Below are 19,169 nucleotides of genomic sequence, written 5' to 3'. Positions count from 1 at the left end.
CCCTTCAGGAAATTGGTCAACTTCCCACACCCCAGGCCTAGAAGAGCCCCTAATCTCTTATGTTGGTTTCTTTAGCTGAGGAACAGCCCATTTTTAACTTAGGTCAGTGTTCCTGTTATAATGCATTATCTCATTTGTTCCTCAAAACAACAAAACAACAATGACCTTTGAGGACCTTAGTTTCCTTATCTAGAAAATGAAGAGATTGGGCTAGATAAACTCCAAAATCTGTGGGATGTAGAAGTCCTAAGAACTGTTGCTGTGTCTACCTTGGTAGTGCAAGCATTATGACCCCCTTTCTCCCAGGTCATAGAGTCAGTAAGTGACAGAGCCAAAACTGGGTCCAGTGTCTCCTGACTTTCCTTCCTCTGCATCAGGGATCCCATGATGTGGAAAGGAGAATGGCACTGGAGATGGGAGTCCCGACTTTGAATCCAGGCTCTGTGACGGTGGCAAAGTCACCTGTTGTCTGAACTTCAAGGCTTTGTTGCGTCAGGGAAGGGCTGTGTTGATCTGAGAGTGACCCTGGAGAATGGAGAGGGATGGGGCTGCACAGAAGCGGGAGTGCTTATGTGTTTCTCCTTGTTTGGAGATGGCAGTTTGGGCTAACAGAGAGAGTGGGCCTTCAAATAGGCTAAACCTGGGTTCCGGTCTCACCTCTGACACTGGGCAACTAGTTAACTCTCTAAGACTCTAAATGGCAGAAAGGTGCCCACCTGCAGTGGTAGAGGGAGTATGCCCCTCTGGGAGTTCCCAGTAGCCATGAACTGATCCCAAAGCAAGAGATTCGCTCGGTGCCCTCCCAGGGCAGAGGCTGTCACGACAGGAGTGGCTAATGTGAAGGTCGGGGTTCAGGAGTGGGTATCACTCCGGGGATGGGGGAACCTGGAGAGCAGAGCGGCGCAGAGCCAAGGTGCGGGGTCTGCGTGGGGCCAGGACGTCAGTTAAACAAGGGTCCGCTCGATCGGATGCGAGGTTGGGGGCGCGGGCAAAAAGAGTGGGAGGGCAGGAGGAGGAGGAGGAGGAGGGCAGGAAGCGGTGCCCGCCCCGGGGCGGAGCACAGGGAGAGGCGGAGTTGGGTCCGGCCGCTGGGCGGGTCAGTGTCGGGCTCCCGCTGCAGCCGCTGCCGTCTCTCCTCCTCCTCCTGTAGCTGCGGGCTCTCTCCGGGGGGCCGCCGCCCGCCGCTATGGGCCAGATCGAGTGGGCCATGTGGGCGAACGAGCAGGCTCTGGCATCTGGCCTCAGTGAGTGGGGACGGGGGCACCAGGTGGGGGCGGGGGCGGCGTGGCCCGTCTGCCCCCTGAGGCACTGCCAGCCCTGTCCCCGCCCCCACCGGCGGCCCTGGGCTGGAAACTTTTTCTGTTGTAATTTAACTTTGAGAAGCCCTGAGTGACTGTCCCGGCCGGAGGAGTGGGGGGCCGGGATGGGGGGAGGCCGGGGATGGGGGGGAAGGAGGGATGGGAAGGAGAGAGGGGCTGCAGAGAAGTGTCTAAAACTTTGTGTGGGAGGGAGAAGAGAGATGAAAGAGGGGAGGAAGAGGGGCGAGACCGAGAGGCAGAGAAAGGAGAGGGAGAGGGAGGGGACGGAGAGAGAGAAGGAGGGAAAGAGGGAGAGAGGGAGACAGAGAGAGAGACAGAGAGAGAGACAGAGAGAGACGGAGAAAGGAGAGAGAGAGAAAGAGAGAGAGAGAGAGAGAGAGAGAGAGAGAGAGAGAGAGAGAGAGAGAGAGAGAGAGAGAGAGAGAGAGAGAGAGAGGTTGGTTTGATGGTTAGAATAGTTTGCAGCGCGGAGATGTGCCCAGGGTAAAGGGGTTGGGCGGGGTGGGGGTGGGGGGGAGGACGCGGACACCACCAGGCTGTGAGGGGAGGGGAGGGAGAAGGAGGGAGGGAAGGGAGTTCTGGTCCGAGGTTAAGCCACTAGGGGAAACACAGAAAACAGGGACTCTGGGAGTACTCATCCGCCAAGAAACACGGGAGCCCCCCTCTCTGCCCCCTCTCCCTCTAGTTGTCTTTAACTTTGAACTTGAGGAAGACAAGTCAGAAGGAAACTGCCTCTTCTCGATTGAGGAAGTAAAAATAAAAAGGAGAAGTAGGTGTTTCTCCCTCAAATGGTCTTTCCTCTTCCTTGTGGGTTCTGGTTGGGTCACCACCCTACTGCTAAGCCTGGGAAAGCCCCTGTCAGCTGCTGTAGCCTCCTGTCCTCTGTGAGGGAGAAGTCCTCTGTCTTCAGCTTTGCCTCCTGAGGGTCCCCCTGTGATCTGAGAGGCAGAGGCCCCCTTTATAATCAGGACTGGGGGATACCCTGGTAGTTGAGGGGCATGGAAGCATATCCTACAGCCTTCCAAAGGCCCAACCACAGTCTCTGGCTTAGAGTTCCCCAAACTCTTCCCCCAAAACAAACACCTCCAAATCCTATGAGCCACCACCTCGATATAGATGCACACATTCACACAGAGCAAAGAAAGAAGCTATTTGTGACCTGATCTAAAATTCTAAGATTTAGTGCTAGAAGGAACTTCAAAGAGCAAGTCCCATTTTACAGCTGAGAAAACTGAGGCTTTGAGGATTAAAGATTTTGAGGCTCAAAATGACAGGGCTAATTAAAGTCAGAGGTTGGATCTGAATCCAGGTCCTCTAAATCCACACACAGCCCATGACTGAGAATAGCCAGGGTGAGATCAGCCTCCTCCTTCTCCCCTCTGTACTGCCAGCAGGCTGTGTGGTCCATAAGATGGCAGAGTCATAGAATCTCAAAGCTAGAAGGAACCTTAGACGTCATGAAATCATTGGCTTTTCGAGACCAGCTAAGGAAGAAGCAGCTCAGAATTTCCGCTTTCTTTTCCCACCTTCCAGGAATGCCCTGGAAACACTGTCCTGTGTTCTCTGCCCCTCTCTCACTTTCCCCTCTTCTTCAGAGATCTGATCTCGCTGACTTCAGTCTGTCTGAGTCTGAATGTCAGTGCTAACTCACACTCTCCCAGAGGCCTTTGGAGAGGGAGCCTTCTCCTGTCCTTTCCAGAGAGGAAGGGGCTTTCTCCATCGCTGTGAGAAGTATCAGGGGAAGGGGATAGGGGAATGTGGGAGGGAAGATCCCTTACCTTAAAGCTTGCCTATTCAACCTACTTAGAGTTGAGAAGCCTTGGGACAAATGGGTTAAAGCATCACCCCCAAAAGCTAAGCTTCTGATTGCACCCCCCTTCCCCCCAGCTTCACCCTGCCTTGAAGCCCCAGTGATTCTCGCCCTGCAGGAAAGATTGAGGTGCCCAGTCTGGCTTGCTTAGCTCCTCAGGGCATAAACTGAGCTTCAGTCTGAGCTAGTAGGTGGGTAGGTGAGTCCTTCTTGGGAAATGTGGGTCCATCCCTGAGATCTCAGCCAACTTCAGTTCTAAAACCTGTGATCAAGGAAAGCCTATGAGCTGCTGCGTCTGTTCCGGTAATGCAAGTCTCATTTACCCCGTTTTACAGACAGTGTATGACGTAAAGCCCAGGCCATAAAGTCAGTTAGTAAGAGGCAGAACCCAAATTGAATCCCAGGGCTTCTGGCTTGTAAATTTGGTTGTACTTTGTACCATTGTAGGATCTTAAACCAGAACAACTCTTAGTCAGCTTGGTCATTAGGATCTTTTTCCCCGTTTTTTTGTGTTTTTTTTTTAATTGTGAAGGATAATCATTTCTTAGCTTCCTAAGGCATTGTGCCTGGCAAGTAAACTGGGGAAGAAAGAAAAATTCTTTGAAGATTCTGAAATGTAGAAGTCAAGAAAACAAGGAGTTCCCCCCTCAAACAAATGGTAGCAGTTGAATGAAGATCAGGTTTTTTCATGATCTGAAATCTGTTTGGACTGACTGCTTAAATTTCTTTTCCTTTTAAAAAAATGAAATTGTATTGAATCCTTCGTTTTTATGTTGCCTAGAGTTACTCCTTTATTTATTCCTCCCTCTTCAGTCCCAGAGAGCAACCCCATGTAGGAATTTTTTAAAGGGGAAAAAAAGAGCAAAACTGATAAATGCAGCAAAAAAAATGTGAACCTATGTGTCGATTTCCACATTCATTGTCCATCCCACCTTTGCAAAGGAACAGGGAAAGGCATCTTCTCCTAGCTTTTCCTGGGGGCTAAATGCATAGATTTTTAATGTATACCTCTGGTGAGCCATAACCTTTTTTTTAAAAAAGCCTTCTGTTGACACTTGTTTCATCACTTCTCAATAATCATTCCAACCTTAGAACAAAGAAAAGAGTTAAGCCTAACAAACCAACTCATTGAAAGTTCCTGACAGTATAGGGACTATTCTCTACCCCTAGTCCACCACTTTTCTATGGAGAAGAAGAAAGTATTGAACTACCATGTAAGCTGGGCAGCAGTAGGCACTTGCATGGTTGTTTAGCCATAAGACAAGAGGAGTCCAGGGAACAATCTAATCCACTTGGTTCTTACAGGAGTAGTGTTCTGGATTCAGTGCTAGCCTGGTCTTGATCAAGGCAATGAGGATAATAATATTTAACATCATCTTCTTGAGAATGGTGGGGCATCCTCATTTCAGCTCTGACTATGGGCTGCTCCCACTAATTTTTATTTCCTTTTAGTTTTTATTCCCTCCCTTGAGCACAGTCATTGGTACATAGTTAACAAACATTTATTGACACACTGTGTAGTCAGCTAAGGATTCCTGCCTTGGATTTTAGCCCTTTCATGAAGAGGACCCAGATAATGCCCAGATTTTGGCTGTGTTGCCAGAAGTGTCAGCTGGTTAAGAGTACTGGTCTGAGACTGGGAAAATTTGAGTTTGGGTCCTACTGCTGTGCGAGCCTGAGCAAATCCTCTCCCCTCTCTGAGCCTAAATTGCCTTAGCTCTGGAATGAGGACTCTTGCCTGGCTGACTTCATGGAGTGGGTGGGGGAAAAGTGCTTTGTAAACCATTATCAAAGTGTACGTTACTTTAGCTTTTTGTCTAGACTTGTGATTTCTTAAGTGTCATTTTGGAATATCCCTTTACTGATGCAGAGCAGCCATCCATCTGTAACATGATTTTGCAAAGTTCTGGGGGAGCCCCCCCCCACATGATTAAGAGGTTAAGCACATGTTCCCACAGCAAATAGGTACGTGTCAGACACAGGACTTAACTGACTGGCTCTCTGTCCAAGATATAGTCCACTAATTACTATTATTACTTTTATAATAATAATTATATAATGTAGCAATATAAAGTTAATGATATAATACTATATCATACTGATAATAATTAATATCATTAATTATGATACACTAATTAAATTAGGTCAGATATTGTTACCCAAAAACTCTCAGGTGTCTTGTGCTGCTGGAACTGCTTCTACCCACAGGCCACAAGTTGGCTGTGGGACCAAGAAAGGGTTTTGCTAGTCATTTCTTAGCCTGAGAATGGTCTTGAGCCCCTAGAAGACTTTTCAGATGCAGCTGGTGAGAGGAGCTCATTTCCTCCCAGTCCTGGGAACACCACATAGTTTTTGTAGGCTTGGGAGGTTGTGGGCTCCTGCAGAGGCTGAATGACAAGGACCTGGTAGAGGGGATTTTTTTCTGGTACTATTGGACCAGCTGGGCTCTGAGGCACCTTCCAACCCTGTGATTGGTACCATGATTCTGGAACTTGGGCGACCACAGTTCTAGGAAGAATCCAGGGAGCCAAGTTTGTCGAGCTCTGGGAAGAGGAGTCATTGGGGCTTCTTTATTCACTCTCTGTCTCCTTCTGGGCTCAAGTTCCCATTCTTCTTTATGCTAACTCTGTGACTTCAAGTTAATCATTTCCTTTTTCTGTGCCTCCGTTTCCTAATGTGTAAAAAGAGGGGATGGGGCTAGATAATCTTTTAGGTTCCTTCCAGTTCTAAAACCTGTGATCAAGGAAAACACACACACACACACACACACACACACACACACACACACTCAGAAGAATTTGGGTTTTCAGCTAGTTCACCAGTTAGGGGAACTCTTCTGTCATGTGAAGGATACTGCAGGTCCGGTGTCCCAAGCGCTGAGACTGTGGTTTCCTCGGGCTTTGTTGGAGTTGCTTTTCCTCTGGTCTAGAGAGGGGAGAGTCAGAAGGAAGGGTTTGAGAGAGTCCCTCTGTGTAGGAGGTATCCTCATTCATTTTCTTTCCTTCTCATCATGGGGTATGTGATGCCATTTCCATCATCTCTAGGTCTCTGGCTCTGACTTAAGGATGCCAGTTCTCTGTTTCTTCTTAATGGAATCCACAAACAGCTTCTAGTGACAGAAAAAGTTAAAGCTAAATGGATTTAGGCTAAATAGGAGAAAGATCTTATTATTGTGGCCCGTCTTATTAAGAGGCAGAAAAGACCTTAGCAGCTATCAAGTCCAACCCCCTTCTTTTACAGATGGGGAAACTGAGGCCCAGAGAGGTAAATGACTTGCCCACAGTCACACAGCTAAGTGTCTCAAGTGGGATTTGAACATAGGTGTTCTTGATTCTAACTCTCTAGTTCTCTAGTCTCTACACCACATTGTCACTCAAAAACCTTTTGAAGTGGCATTTAAATCAGCTTGTTAAGAAGTGCCCCATGACTCCCTTTGCACCTTCTTGTTGAAATAGAGATTGTCAAACACTGAAGGAGGTGCTTGGGGATGGGGGAAGAGTGGTCTGTGCCTGAAGGCCTTTAAAAACTGTGCTGTCTATGAGTCTTGGCCCCTTCCATGGCCGTGAAGCTACTGAGGATGTTTTGGTTCAGTCAATCAATTAATAAGCAATTATTAAGTATTTTCTACATGCCAGACACTCTGCCAAGCTCTGGGGATGGAAGTGCAAGTAAAAAGAAAGATTGGCTCAGGTTTTTAAATGTCCCAGACGCTGAGTGGACACTGTGGCATAATAGCAACTGTTGTGGAAGGAAAGGAGGTTAATGGCGGACCTAGACCTGGGCCCCCATGGGAAATTCCAAGAGTTCCGATGGAGTGGCCAGGCCTCTGTCAAGCTCTGAAAAACCTGTGAAACTGCTGAGATCCATCTTCGGAGGATTAGCCTTCCCTCCCTTTGTCTGAATTCCCTCCTCCACCCTGTTATAGTCACACCTGCCATGGCTGTGGAGAAGTGTTCTGGATTGGAAGTCAGAGGACCTGGGAAGAAGAGCCAGCTCAACTACTCACTAGACGTAGAACTTTGGACAGATCTTGTCCCCTCCCTGAGAATCAGTTTTCTTAGCTGTCAAATGAAGGACCAGTCTCAAGGGCGATTTTTTGGGGGATATGCTTCAGTCCTCTCTGCCCAAGGCTTCTCAGCTCCGGGTTAGACAGATGGAATCTGTCAAGGGCAAAGGATACTGCTCCTCTCCTCATCTCCAATCCCCACTCTGATGCCTAGGAGAATTCCTCTCATGGGGATGGATAAAGCCTCTTCTTACTCAAGGCAAGAGATTTCCCTTACAAATCCCCTTTGGAGAATGAACATGAGTGCTGACATTCATAGTCAGAATGAAATCTGCGAGATCGGATCTCTAGGGATGAGGGGAAGGTGAGAGAGGGGCAGAGAACACAGGACAGTGGATTCCTGGAAGTGGGAGAAGAAAGGGGAAGTTGTGAGCAGCTTGGCTTTGCTGGACTCGAAAAGCCAATGATTTCATGATGTCTAGGGTTTCTTCCAACTTTGAGATTCTATGACTGCTGTCTTATGAAGTCATACAGTCTGCTGGCTCTCAAAGGATGGGCAGCACCTCTCTGAAGGGTGTGTGTGTGTGTGTGTGTGTGTGTGTGTGTGTGTGTGTGTGTGTGTGTATGTGTGTAGGGGAGATGCCACCACCTTCCAAGTCAGACATCAGCAAAGAGGGAGCAAACCCAGGATATAGGGATGGATATACCCAAGTGGGCTTTGTAAACACTGACAGAGACAGAGAGGAAGGGAGGAAGAGGAAGAGGGAGGAAGAAGGAGGAGAGAGGGGGAAGGGAGAGAGAGAAAAAGAAGGGAGAGAGACCGACAGACAGAGACCTTCATATTCATTCATTCAACAAACTTTTATTAAGCACCTATAATATTGCAAGTACTGCCCTAGGCACCGAGGATAGAGTGAAACACTCCTGCCCCCAAGAAGCTTACCTTCTATAAGGAAAGCAACATAAACACAGATAAATAAAATCCAAGATACATAGTCTACCCCTCCAGGCTTGGAAAAGAGATGGAGGGGACACTTGTGGGTTCCTCTTCTGTTCAGGGGACAACTCCCCAATATCTCATGGCTTCTACTGGTTTTGGCCCCTGAGGCTGCCCACAACTCTGACTCAGTTTCTCTTTTTCTCTCTGCAGTCCTCCTGACTGGTGGCATCGTGGCAACCGCTGGGCAGTTTGTCTGGTGGCAGTTTGGTGCCTACTCGATGTATCCTTCTCCTACGCCCTCACCCTACCTCCCAACTCTGCTTGTCACTGCATTCCTGGCCCCAAAGGGCCTGCACCCAAACTCAAGAAGGATTCCCAAATTTTTAGCTTGGTTCTTTGTCAAGTAGTGGAGGAAAGCTGATGAAGGATGGGAAGTGAATCACTGAGGGGAAGGGGGCTTCCCATATCATAACAATAATAATTCTCATTTCAATAGGGCATTTTAGGCTTGCAAACTTCTTTTCTCACCACAGTGCTCTAAGTCAAGGGATGCAAATAGGATTCTCCCCACTCTACATGTGAGCCCTGGAAATGAAATCAGAAGTCCTGGGTTCAAATCCTGTTTCTAGAAGTCACTTGCAAACAAAGTAGTGCCAGAGGTGAGTCACTTCACATCTTGGGTCTCCATTGAACTAGATGGTATGTAAGCTCAATTCTACCCTCTAATGCTTTGAGGAAAAAAGTCAGAAAAGGCATTTAGGCATAAGAACATTGAATGTCAGAGCCAGAAGAAGCATTGGAACAAAAATTATTACAACCAGAAAGGACCTTAGAACATTCTTTCTTGAGGTCACAGAGCTCTTTGGCAGCTCAGGCTGGCCCTTTTCCTACAACACACCCTTGGTCCTCTGAAGGCAGTAGATGTCTGTTGTGAATGAGGTCCCTTGTAAGTGACTGGGGGCCTTGGTTTTCCTCAGTCTAGTAGACAGTGATGCTTTCTGTCCCTTCTCCAGCAGCATCTCTGTTACTGTCCTGCCTTGGAGGCCTCAGCCAGAGGGCTAAGTGGATGGGAGCAGGGATCATTTGCCAAATTCTCTCTCTCAGCTCTGGTGCTAAAGCTACAGGAGAATCCCTTGATCTCTGTGACTCTTATGTGATGAGCAAAAACTTTCCCAGGGCTTATAATAAATAGGAATCAGGGAATATTGGAGCTAGAAAAGGCCTTAGAACACAGAATGTCAGAGCTGAGAAGGGCCTTAGAACAGAGAAGATCAGAGCTGGCAAGGAGCTTAGAACACGGAATGTCAGGGTTGAGAGGGAGCTTAGAACACACTCTCAGAGCTGGAGGAGACAGCCTAGTTCAACTTTGTGGATCCTTTCACAGATGAAGAAATCAGCGCAGGGGGGCACCCCTTTCCCAAGGTCACAAAGCTAGTTAATGGCAAAGCTGAGACGAGAGCTCCCTAGACTTGTGTTCTAGGCCTTGATCGTGAGCCCCTCTGCTGCTGCCTTCTTTCTTTTATTTTTCCCTTTTTTATATCTTTTTAAAAATTCAATTTTATTTTATTTTCAGTTCTAGGTTGTCTCTTTCCCCCTCCCCTGACCATTGAGAAGGTAAGACAGACAAAGTCCATTACAAATATATGTAGTCATGAAAAACAAATTTCCACCTTAGGCTTGTCCAGAACAAAAACGAGAGAGAAGAAAATCATCCTTGTGCTCTCTGGGTCCATGAGTTCTCTGTCAGGGGATGAGCAGCATGCTCCAGCGTGAATCCTCTGGAACTGTGATCAGTCATTGTGTAGATCAGTGCCGAAGTCTTTCAAAGTTGATTGTTTTACAATGTTGCTGTTACTGTATAAATTGTTCTCCTGATTCTGCTTATTTCACTTTGCATCCATTCATACGAGTCTTCTTAAGTTTTTCTTAAACTATCCTCTTAATCATAATGCTACCTTCTTTCTTGGAACATCTCCATCTAGGTACATAATGGGCCAGAATTCCTGGGTTGTGGTTGAAGTTTTGTCTAGACACTGCGGTTACAGGTTCCACCTTCTCTTAGCCCTTCTGGGCTCCTCCTTCATGATCTCTGACCTTAGATAGCTTCCTCTCCATGAACCCCACCAGAACCATTGATGGATAGGGCTGTAGGGTGGGCTGGCTGAGAGCATCGTTGATGTAGGCCTGAAGGGGACTGCTAAGATCCTCTGGTTCAACCCTCTCATTTCACAGAGATGAAAATTTTTCCTTAACTTGGATCCCTCAGTGTAGCTGGGGTGTTTATCTGCCTGCTAGAATACCCCCGGGGCAAGAGGAAAAAGGGCTCCACCATGGAGCGGTGGTAAGTTCTCATCTTTGTTTGTCATGTATGAGATCTTGAGGGTCTTTCAGGGCCACTTTTGTCTAGCTGAGACAGAAAGGGCTGAGGACCCTCCCAGCTCCTTGTCCGCAAACATTAGGTCTAAAGATTTGGCCAGCAGTTTCTCCTTGGGCATGCCTATACTTGGAGGAGGGGACCCAACTACTTAACAAGTCTTCATTGAGTGTTTATACCCTAAGTGCCTAGTATTGTACTAAATACGAGAGAATGATACTTTGTCCTCGTGGAGTTTATAATCTCTTCAGGAAGAATAGGGCTTTAGGAATGAAAACAAAGGGAAAGTGAGTGCCAGGGAAGATTGAAGGTGGTCCAAGATATAACAGAACTTTAACTGGGTCTTGAAGGATAGAGTTTGTGTGCATGGGTGTGGGGAAAGGGAGAAGGGGGAGAAAGAAAGGAGGGAGAGGAAGGAGAAAGAGAGTTGAATTCCAGGTAAAGAACAGCCCAAGTCAGACATTTGACAGATTCCTGTAGCTGATTACAGTGGATAGTGGGTAAGCGAAAGAGCCCAGGTCCCAGCTCCTTCACAAATCCTTCTCTGAACGCTCCTAGCCCACAGTGATGACTCCTTTCTCTGAACCCCACTTATGGTCTGTAATTAATTCAAAACATACGCATCAATCAGAACAATTGGCAATATTTATATTCTATTGTTCACTGGTCTCCATTTCCTGTGTACCAGTCTTGTTCTCCCAACTGGAGCTAAAGCTCTGTGAAGAACAGGACCTTGTCTTTTCCATCTTGGGTTCCCCAAAGGCCTAGGCATACAGCAGATGGTCAAGAAGTTCATCGTTGAATAAATGATGGGGTGAGAGTGACTCAGTGCAAGCACATCCCGATTATTGGAAATTCAGGGGCCCTACGAATGCAGACAGCAGCCTTGGTCTCATTCCCTTATCATCCCAATCTTTACCCCGCCAACACACACAAGCCTCTATCCACCCAGACTCCTCCCAACCTCGAAGACCTCCTTGAAGTCCCCTTAGTTATTTCCCTGACCACCTTCAATCTCCATTCATCTTTTCCTTTTCCAAGCTCCTAAAACCCCAGGTTCCCAAAAGCTCCAGGAGAGAAAGATTATCATTGGCTTGTATTTTGCACAGTTCTAGGCACATAGCACTCAATATGATATATTGAGAGCCTGATTCCATGTTCCAAGCACAGGACTTAGGGGGTGATGGTCCATGCTCTGGGGGGCCCACTGGCCATATTTCCAGATCCAGTGTTTGCTCACAAGGTAGACATTCCATGGTGGGTTCATAGGAAGCTTCTCTTGGCCAATAAATTCCTCATAAGGTCTTTGGGGGCCACCAGGAAAGGGGCATTCCATGTGTGTGGCATTTGTTGGGCATGGGAGCCCTTCTTCTACATATATTTTATTTCTTCTCTTATCTAGTGGTCAGAAGTACCTGACAACGGTGGTGAAGGCATTTGGGCCCCTCACTAGGAACTACTACATCCGATCCCTCCTGCACCTCTGGTGAGTAATGCCTGCCTTCCTGAGGCTAGAGAAGAGGGCAAGTTTCTCAGGGAGAGTTAGAATTCAAGTAGGCCACCTCTGGCAGAGTGGGGATAGTGATGGGGGGACAACCCTGGGCTTAGGACTCCTGATTTCCCCTTCCATCCTAGGATATCTTCCTTGCCTGATTTCAGATGTTAACTGAGATTCTCCAAATAGGCTTAAAGGCTGGGGCCCTGACCCTGCAGGTAGACCAAGGCTCACCTGTTCCCAACTCTGCCTTGTGACACATGCCTGGGTCTCCTCATACTTGTCCTTTTATCTTGTCCTTTGGATGGTTTTGAGCTCCATAACTGCTGATGTATGTTTTTCTTGGGGGAAATGTAATGCTTAAGATTCATCCAGCCTTCAGCCTTGGAAAGCCTCAAGTGATGATGAGAAGGGTAGGAGGAGAGTCAACCAATCTCTGCCTGAAGAGGACTATGGTTAGTTCTGTGGACCACCTTTTAGAAAGAACACTGACAAGGTGGATGGCTCCTGAAAAGGTCAGTCTGTAGTGAGGGGCCTGGAGACTCTGCTCTCTGGGGCCTGGATGAAGGATCATGGCTCTGGAACTGGAAGCGACCTCAGAGGCTGCTGAGTCGGACTCCTTCATTTCAACAGATGATGAAACTAAGGCCTGGGCTAGACCCAAGGTCACACAGGTGGAGATATTTAGGCTAGCGAAGATAAGACATGATAACTCCAAGTATTTGAAGGGTCTTCCTGCAGAAGAGACGTGAGATTTGTTCTGCTTGGCCCAAGAAGGTCAAAAAGACATTTGTCAGCTCAGTGTGAAGAAAATAACTTTCTACGAACTAGAGTTGACTGAAGATGGAATAATGACATTTATACAGTACTTCATGGTTTGTAAATTGCTTTACAAATATTATCTCAGTTTGTCCTCACAACAATCCTAGGATGTAGATGCTATTATTATCCCCATTTTACAGGTGAGTAAACTGAGGCAGATAGCAGTTGAGTGATTTGTCTACAGTTGGTCACATAGTAATTACCCAAGGCTGGGTTTTAACTCAGGTCTATATAACTCCAGGTTCTGGTCTCCGTCCACTGTGTCACTTAACCTGGGGGGTATGGAATATCTTCTCCTGGGGTCTCACAATGAAAACAGTATGACCACTAATCAGGGAGGTGACAGAGAAGATCCCTCTGTAGATCTCCTCATTGGCTTCAATGATGTCTGTGCTCTCTTTCCACTCCAAGATTCTAGGAAGCAGCCTCATAAGCTAGAGAGGCCAGGGCCTCAGAAAGCCAGAATCCCCCATGGCATCCTTCCCTGCCTATGCAAGGCTCTTCAACATCACCCATCTACTCTGCCCATCCCTGAAGATGTCTCTGCATTGGTGATTCCTTTCTTTTCTCCCTCCACAGCTTGGCGGTCCCTGCAGGAGTGCTATTAGCCACCATCCTTGGCACGGTCTGTCTGGCTATTGCAAGTGGGATCTATCTCCTGGTGAGTCAGATCTTGTGCAAATGAATGCAGCCTTCTCCCTGCCCTGCATCTCTTCTAACATCCCCATCTTAGAGTCATCATATTTGGGTCTTAGAAGGGATCTGCCTCAGAGATGAAAAATTTCTTCCTCCCATTTCCCAGGAGGAGGGAGGGGACTGAGACTGGGCCTGCCATGTCCCACAGTCTCAATGTGTCAGAAATAAGACTTGGATCCAGGTCTTTCTGACTCAAAGGTCAGCTCTTCTAGCCACTGTACCACACTGCTTTTTCCCTAAAGGTATGGTATTCTCCAGGGAAAGGTATGTCCTAGTGACAACATTTAATACCATCTCCTCTTTGGAACTCAGTTTTTCTTATCTGTAAAGTGAGAGGATTATACCAGGTGACGACCTTGATAGCTTTAAAATCTCATGAGGACACCTGTGAGCTCCAAGGGCAGGTGGAAGGCCAGGTCAGTCAGTCAACAAACCAGGCACTGTGTTAAGTGCCTGTAATACAAATACAAGAAAAAGAAAGACTTTCCTTGTCCTCAGGGACCTTACATTCCAATGGGAGAAGAGACAACACTTGAAAGTAACAGAAAAGGGAAAAGTAACAGAAGAGGAACCTACAACGGGACAAAGTCCAGGCCAAAGCAGAACTTTGAAAGGAACCAAGGATGAAGGGTGGCTGTTCTGGGACTTTCCTCAAAACCAACTGTCCAGGAGGAACCCCTGTCCCCAGGGGCACAGAGGTGGTTCAGGGTGAGGAGGAGGCAGTCCTCTTCCTTGGTGGGGGAGGACTTTATTCTGCACTTTGGCTCCAAGGCAGAGTGTCTCCTTCACAAGCAGGGTCTTCTGTCTCCTTTGTGTCCTACCTAACTCCTGACACAGCCTGGCTACTGAGGCCACAGCTGTCAGCTTGATTCCTGTGCTGGCCAGTTAATGCCCCTCTCTTCTGTAGAACTATGGACAGTACCCCTGACCTCCAGCCGGACAGTCAGGAATGGTGCCTCTCTGATCACAGAGGCTGGTTTTGTGACTAGTTCAGTGCAAAGCCAACGTGCAGGCAACTCAAAGCCCATGGCCCACTGTGGGTCATCATAATAATATGACTAATAATAATAATATCTATTAATATAATAATTACCATAATAATAACTTCAGTTTCTATGGCACTTTAAGGTTTACAAACCACTGTTGCAGCAACCACTCCACAAAGCAGGGAAGTTTAATTACTATTATACCCATTTTACAGGGGAGGAAACTTAGGTTTTGATAGGTTAAATGACTAGGCCTATGTCCCCTGAAAAATCCAAGGGGCTTATGGCCTATGTCCTGTCTCTAGAGAGCAGGAGTCTGATAGTCAATGATGTCTCACTCCCACCCTCTGCTCCTGGGGCTATCCCACAATAATACAGCCAACAAGCATTTTTAAGAAATTTGTTTATTTTCAGTTCCAAATTCTCTCCCTTTCCCAGATCACTCCCCTGCCCATTGAGAAGGCAAGAAAAACAAAATCTGTTACCAAATATAAAGTCATGAAGACAAATTCCCTCATTAGCCATGTCACGAAGGAAAGGAAGAAAGAGAGGGAGAGAAGAAGGAAGGAAGGAAGAAAGAAAGGGAAGGAAGGAGGAAAAGAAGGAAGGAAAGAAGGAAGGAAAGAGAGAGGGAAGGAGAAAGGAAGGAAGGAGGGAAGGAAGGAAGGAAGGAATATGCTTCAGTCTGTACTCTGCATCCATTAATTCTCTGGAGGTAGACAGCATATTTCTCCATGAGTCTTTTGGAATTCTGGTTGGTCATTACGTTTCTCAGAGTTCCTAAGTCTTTCAAACTTGCTTGACTTTACAGTACTTCAGTCAGCATTTATTAAGTACTTCCTATAGGCCATCGTGGTGCTAAGTGCTGGCAAAAGGCAAAACCAGTGTCTGCCTTCAAGAAGCTCACAGTCTAATAGAAAAGATAACATGTAAATGGTCCTAAATCTTCACTTTACAAATCAGAAGACTGTGACCAAATAGGGGAAGGGACTTGTCCAGGGTCACAGAGGCAGGTCCTGCATTCTTCTGCTCCACACTGTACCCAAAGGTCTTTCAGTCAATACACATTTATTAAACGCATGATAGGTGCCAGACCCTGTGCTAGGTGCCAAGGATGCAAAGAAGAGCAAAAATATGACTTCTGTTCTCAAAAAGATTGGAATAGAGCAGACAAAATGCTAATAACTGGTTGTATAAAGATATGTGCAGTATGTGAGTAAAAGGAGTAAGTACCTGGGGCTAGGGGAGGCCTCCATTATATGGGGAAGAAGCCCATAGGTAGGAAACATCCCTAATAGGGAACAAGAATAAGCCTGGGGAAGAGGTTGGGAGCAAATAAAATCGGGGTTGGGGGGATAGGATGCTGCTTCTGACTGGCAGCTCCTCTGGCGTAAAGGCCATCTAATGGGCACTGTCCCCCAAGACCAGTACACCCATCCCTGGCTCCTCTTCTTTAGGCTGCAATCCGGGGAGAAGAGTGGAGGCCCATTGAGCAGAAGCCTAAGGAACGACTCCAGGTGGGGGCTACCATCAAGCAGCCACCCAGCAACCCTCCACCCCGGCCCCCTGCCGAGGCCAGGAAGAAGCAGCCTGAAGAAGAAGCCGCAGGGCCCTCTGGGGGCCCCCAGGTGAACCCGGTTCCGGTGACTGATGAGGTCGAGTAAGGACACCCTGAACCTGGCCTGGGACCCTTGATTGAGTATGGCCCCACCCTCACCCTCACCCTCACCCTCACGCTGTAGCAGCGACTGGCTCCCTCCACCACCATGCACTCCCATAAATGACCACCAGAGGGCAAAAGACATCAAAGACAGGTATCCTCGTCTCCTGGGAGAGCCTGGCAGGTTGTTTGGCCCCAGAGGCAGAGCCTAGCCTATTTCCCGTCTGTCCTCATCCTTGGTCACAGTTTCCAGTTGTAATACGTATTTTGTAATAAATGCACCATGGTAAAAGCTCGTGTGCCTTTCTTCCTCAAATGGGCATGATGGGTGGTACAGGAAGAGGGAGAGGTCATTGCCTATTTTCTAGAGCCCTTTGAGAGTTACAGACTGCTTTCATTTAATTTTTAAGTGTCATATGTTCTTGAAACTCAGTGCAAATGATGAAACCACAGTTTAGAGAAATGGGCAGGACATGGGAAATCCAGTTTCCCTACCCTCTTCCTCCATGCTTCCTTTCAAAGTTTTCCCATGGTGGGAGAAGACACAATGGGTTCTGTGTTATATGGATACAAAAAAAAAATGTGTTAATGGCTAGTACCTGTCCTCAAGGAGGCTACTTTCCATTGGAGGAGAGAATATAGATGGATGGATATCTAGAAAGATGAAGTAGACTGATGAATAGATACAGATGGATGAATGACAGAGATGGCTTTATAGATGGATGGATAGATAGGTAGATAGATAGATAGACAGAAAGATAGGAAATGACAAACCGCTCCAGTATCTCTGCCAAGGAAACCTCAAATGGGGTCACGAAGAGTCAATCATGATTAAAATGACTGAACAACACAGAGAGCATTTATTTAGGGCTCCTTATGTGGCAGGTACTGTGCTAAACAATGGAGCTACAAGTACAAATAGACAATTTCTGTTCACAAAGAGCAAATACTCTAATAGCGAAGGAAAGTTGAAAATAAGGGAATGGTCCTCTGCGGCCTGGCAAAGAGACTACAGGAAGTGGTGGAGAACCCACATTCCTAGAGTGATAAGGACAAAAGTTAACCTGTCAAAGACCCACAAATGTTAGCACAACACGAGGCAGGATGTGATAAATGTCTTTCAGGAAGGTTCAGACAAAGTTCAGGTAAGAAGAGATACTTTACAACTCAGAGGGAAGATTTTACAGAGGAAATGGCACCTGGGCTGAACCTTAATAGACAGGTGGAAGTATCGGGGAGAGCCCCAGGAAAGGTGTGAGCTGAGATAAAGGAGTGGGAAAACCCCAGGGTGTGACATAAAAACGACACTCCTTTCCTTCTCCTCTCATAAACTGTTATCACTAGGGGCCTTTGGCTATATTTTTATAAGGGTCTATGGACTGATTGCAACATTATCCTTGGGTATTGAGGGGAAGCTGGGCCAAGGGTTGGGCCAACCTCACAGAGCTCTCTAACCTAAGCATGGCCTATTACCCTCCCTTCCTTGGTTATTGCTCTGGACACTGGAGGGACTGCATATAGATTGGGATCTGACCAGGTCTTACTGCTTGTGCTGCTCCCGGATCTTGTTAGGGGAGAGCAATATGGTCTTGAAGGCATTCTAGTGCAACTGCTACCTGAAAAAGAATCCCCAAACTACACATAGACCAACATTTTATATCATGTACCAAGATAAGATCAAAATGGGTACATGATTTAAACACAAAGGGTGATACCATAAGCAAATCAGGAAAGCAATCAGATCTATGGAGAACAGAAGAATTTATGATCAAACAGGAGATAAAGAACATTATGAAATGTAATATGGATAACATCAATTACACAAAATTAAGAAGGTTTTGCACAAACAAAGCAAATGCAACCAAGATTAGAAGGGAAGCAGAAAGCCGGAAAACAATTTTTATAGCTAGGGTCTCTGATGAAGGCCTCATTTCTAATATAAGTAGAGAACGGAGTCAAATTTATAAGTATAGAAGTCATTCTCCAATTGATAAATGGTCAAAGGATATGAACGGAAGTTTTCAGAGGAAGAAATTAAAACATCTATAGTCATATGGAAAAAATGCTCCAAACCACTATTGATTAGAGAAATGCAAAGTGAACAACTCTGAGGTACTACCTTATACCTATCAGATCGACTGATATGACAAAACAGAAAAATGATGTACCTTGGAGAAGATGTGGCAAGACTGGAATACCAATGCACTATTGGAGTTGTGAACTGATCCAGCCATTCTGGAGAGCAATTTGGAACTATGCCCAAAGGGCTATAAAAATGTACATACCCTTTCATCTAGCAATACCACTACTAGGTCTGTATCCCAAAGGGATCATTAAAAAGGGGAAAGGACCTATAAGTACAAAAATATTTATAGCAGCTCTGTGTGGTGGCAAATAATTGGCAATTGAGGGGATGTCCATCCATTGGGGAATGGCTGAACAAGTTGTGGCACATGAAAGTAATGGAATACTATTGTGCTATAAGGAACGATGAGCAGGCAGACTTCAGAAAAACCTAGAAAGTCTTATATGAACTGATGCCGAGTGAAGTGGGCAGAAGCAGGAGAACACTGAACACAGAAACAGCAACACTGTGCAGTGACCAGCTCTGATAGACTTAGTTCTCCTCAGCAATATAATGATCTAAGACAACTTCAAAAGACCCATGTTGGAATACGCTCTCCACATCCAGAGAAGGAACTGTGGAGTCTGAAGGCAGATGGAAGCAGACTATTTTCTCTTTTTTTCTTGCGGTTTTTCCCTTTTGTTCAGATTCTTCTTTCACAACATGACTAGTGTGGAAATATGTTTAATGTGATTTTATATGTACAGCCTATATCAGATTGCATGTCATCTTGGAGAGGGGGGAGAGGAGGGAAGAAGAAAAAAAATCTTATAAAAGTGAATGCTGAAAATTATCTTTACATGTCATTGGAAAAAGCAAAATACTACTAAGGAAAAAAAACAAAACAAAAAATCATGAGATCTCAGATATTGAATTTTAAAAAAAGAAAAGAAAGAACCCCACATAGTTGAAGAGGAGCCATCTAGTCTGTGCTCA

At 46.3% G+C, this 19,169-nt stretch overlaps 1 protein-coding gene across 1 annotated transcript; it reads left to right on the top strand.

Annotated features, from left to right (window-relative positions):
* Positions 1–1,028: 1,028 nt before the first annotated feature.
* Positions 1,029–16,400, top strand: CYBA (cytochrome b-245 alpha chain). Its single transcript, XM_072636325.1, has 6 exons — positions 1,029–1,244; positions 8,286–8,355; positions 10,342–10,416; positions 11,852–11,935; positions 13,346–13,427; positions 15,906–16,400. The coding sequence occupies exons 1-6, from the start codon at positions 1,187–1,189 to the stop codon at positions 16,110–16,112; spliced, it is 576 nt and encodes a 191-aa protein (XP_072492426.1). The 5' UTR covers positions 1,029–1,186; the 3' UTR covers positions 16,113–16,400.
* The last annotated feature ends 2,769 nt before the right edge of the window (positions 16,401–19,169 follow it).

The sequence above is a fragment of the Notamacropus eugenii genome, chromosome 1 (genome assembly GCF_028372415.1).
Source record: "Notamacropus eugenii isolate mMacEug1 chromosome 1, mMacEug1.pri_v2, whole genome shotgun sequence".
Lineage (NCBI taxonomy): Eukaryota > Metazoa > Chordata > Mammalia > Diprotodontia > Macropodidae > Notamacropus > Notamacropus eugenii.
This window is presented reverse-complemented; position numbering and strand designations above follow the sequence as displayed.

Bases quoted from the DNA above. Each gene is read 5' to 3' on its own strand.
- CYBA (XM_072636325.1), top strand. From the start codon at position 1,187: ATGGGCCAGATCGAGTGGGCCATGTGGGCGAACGAGCAGGCTCTGGCA. The intron at 1,245-8,285 runs GTGAGTGGGGAC...TTCTCTCTGCAG, and splicing joins GGCTCTGGCATCTGGCCTCA to TCCTCCTGACTGGTGGCATC. The intron at 8,356-10,341 runs GTATCCTTCTCC...TGGATCCCTCAG, and splicing joins CAGTTTGGTGCCTACTCGAT to TGTAGCTGGGGTGTTTATCT.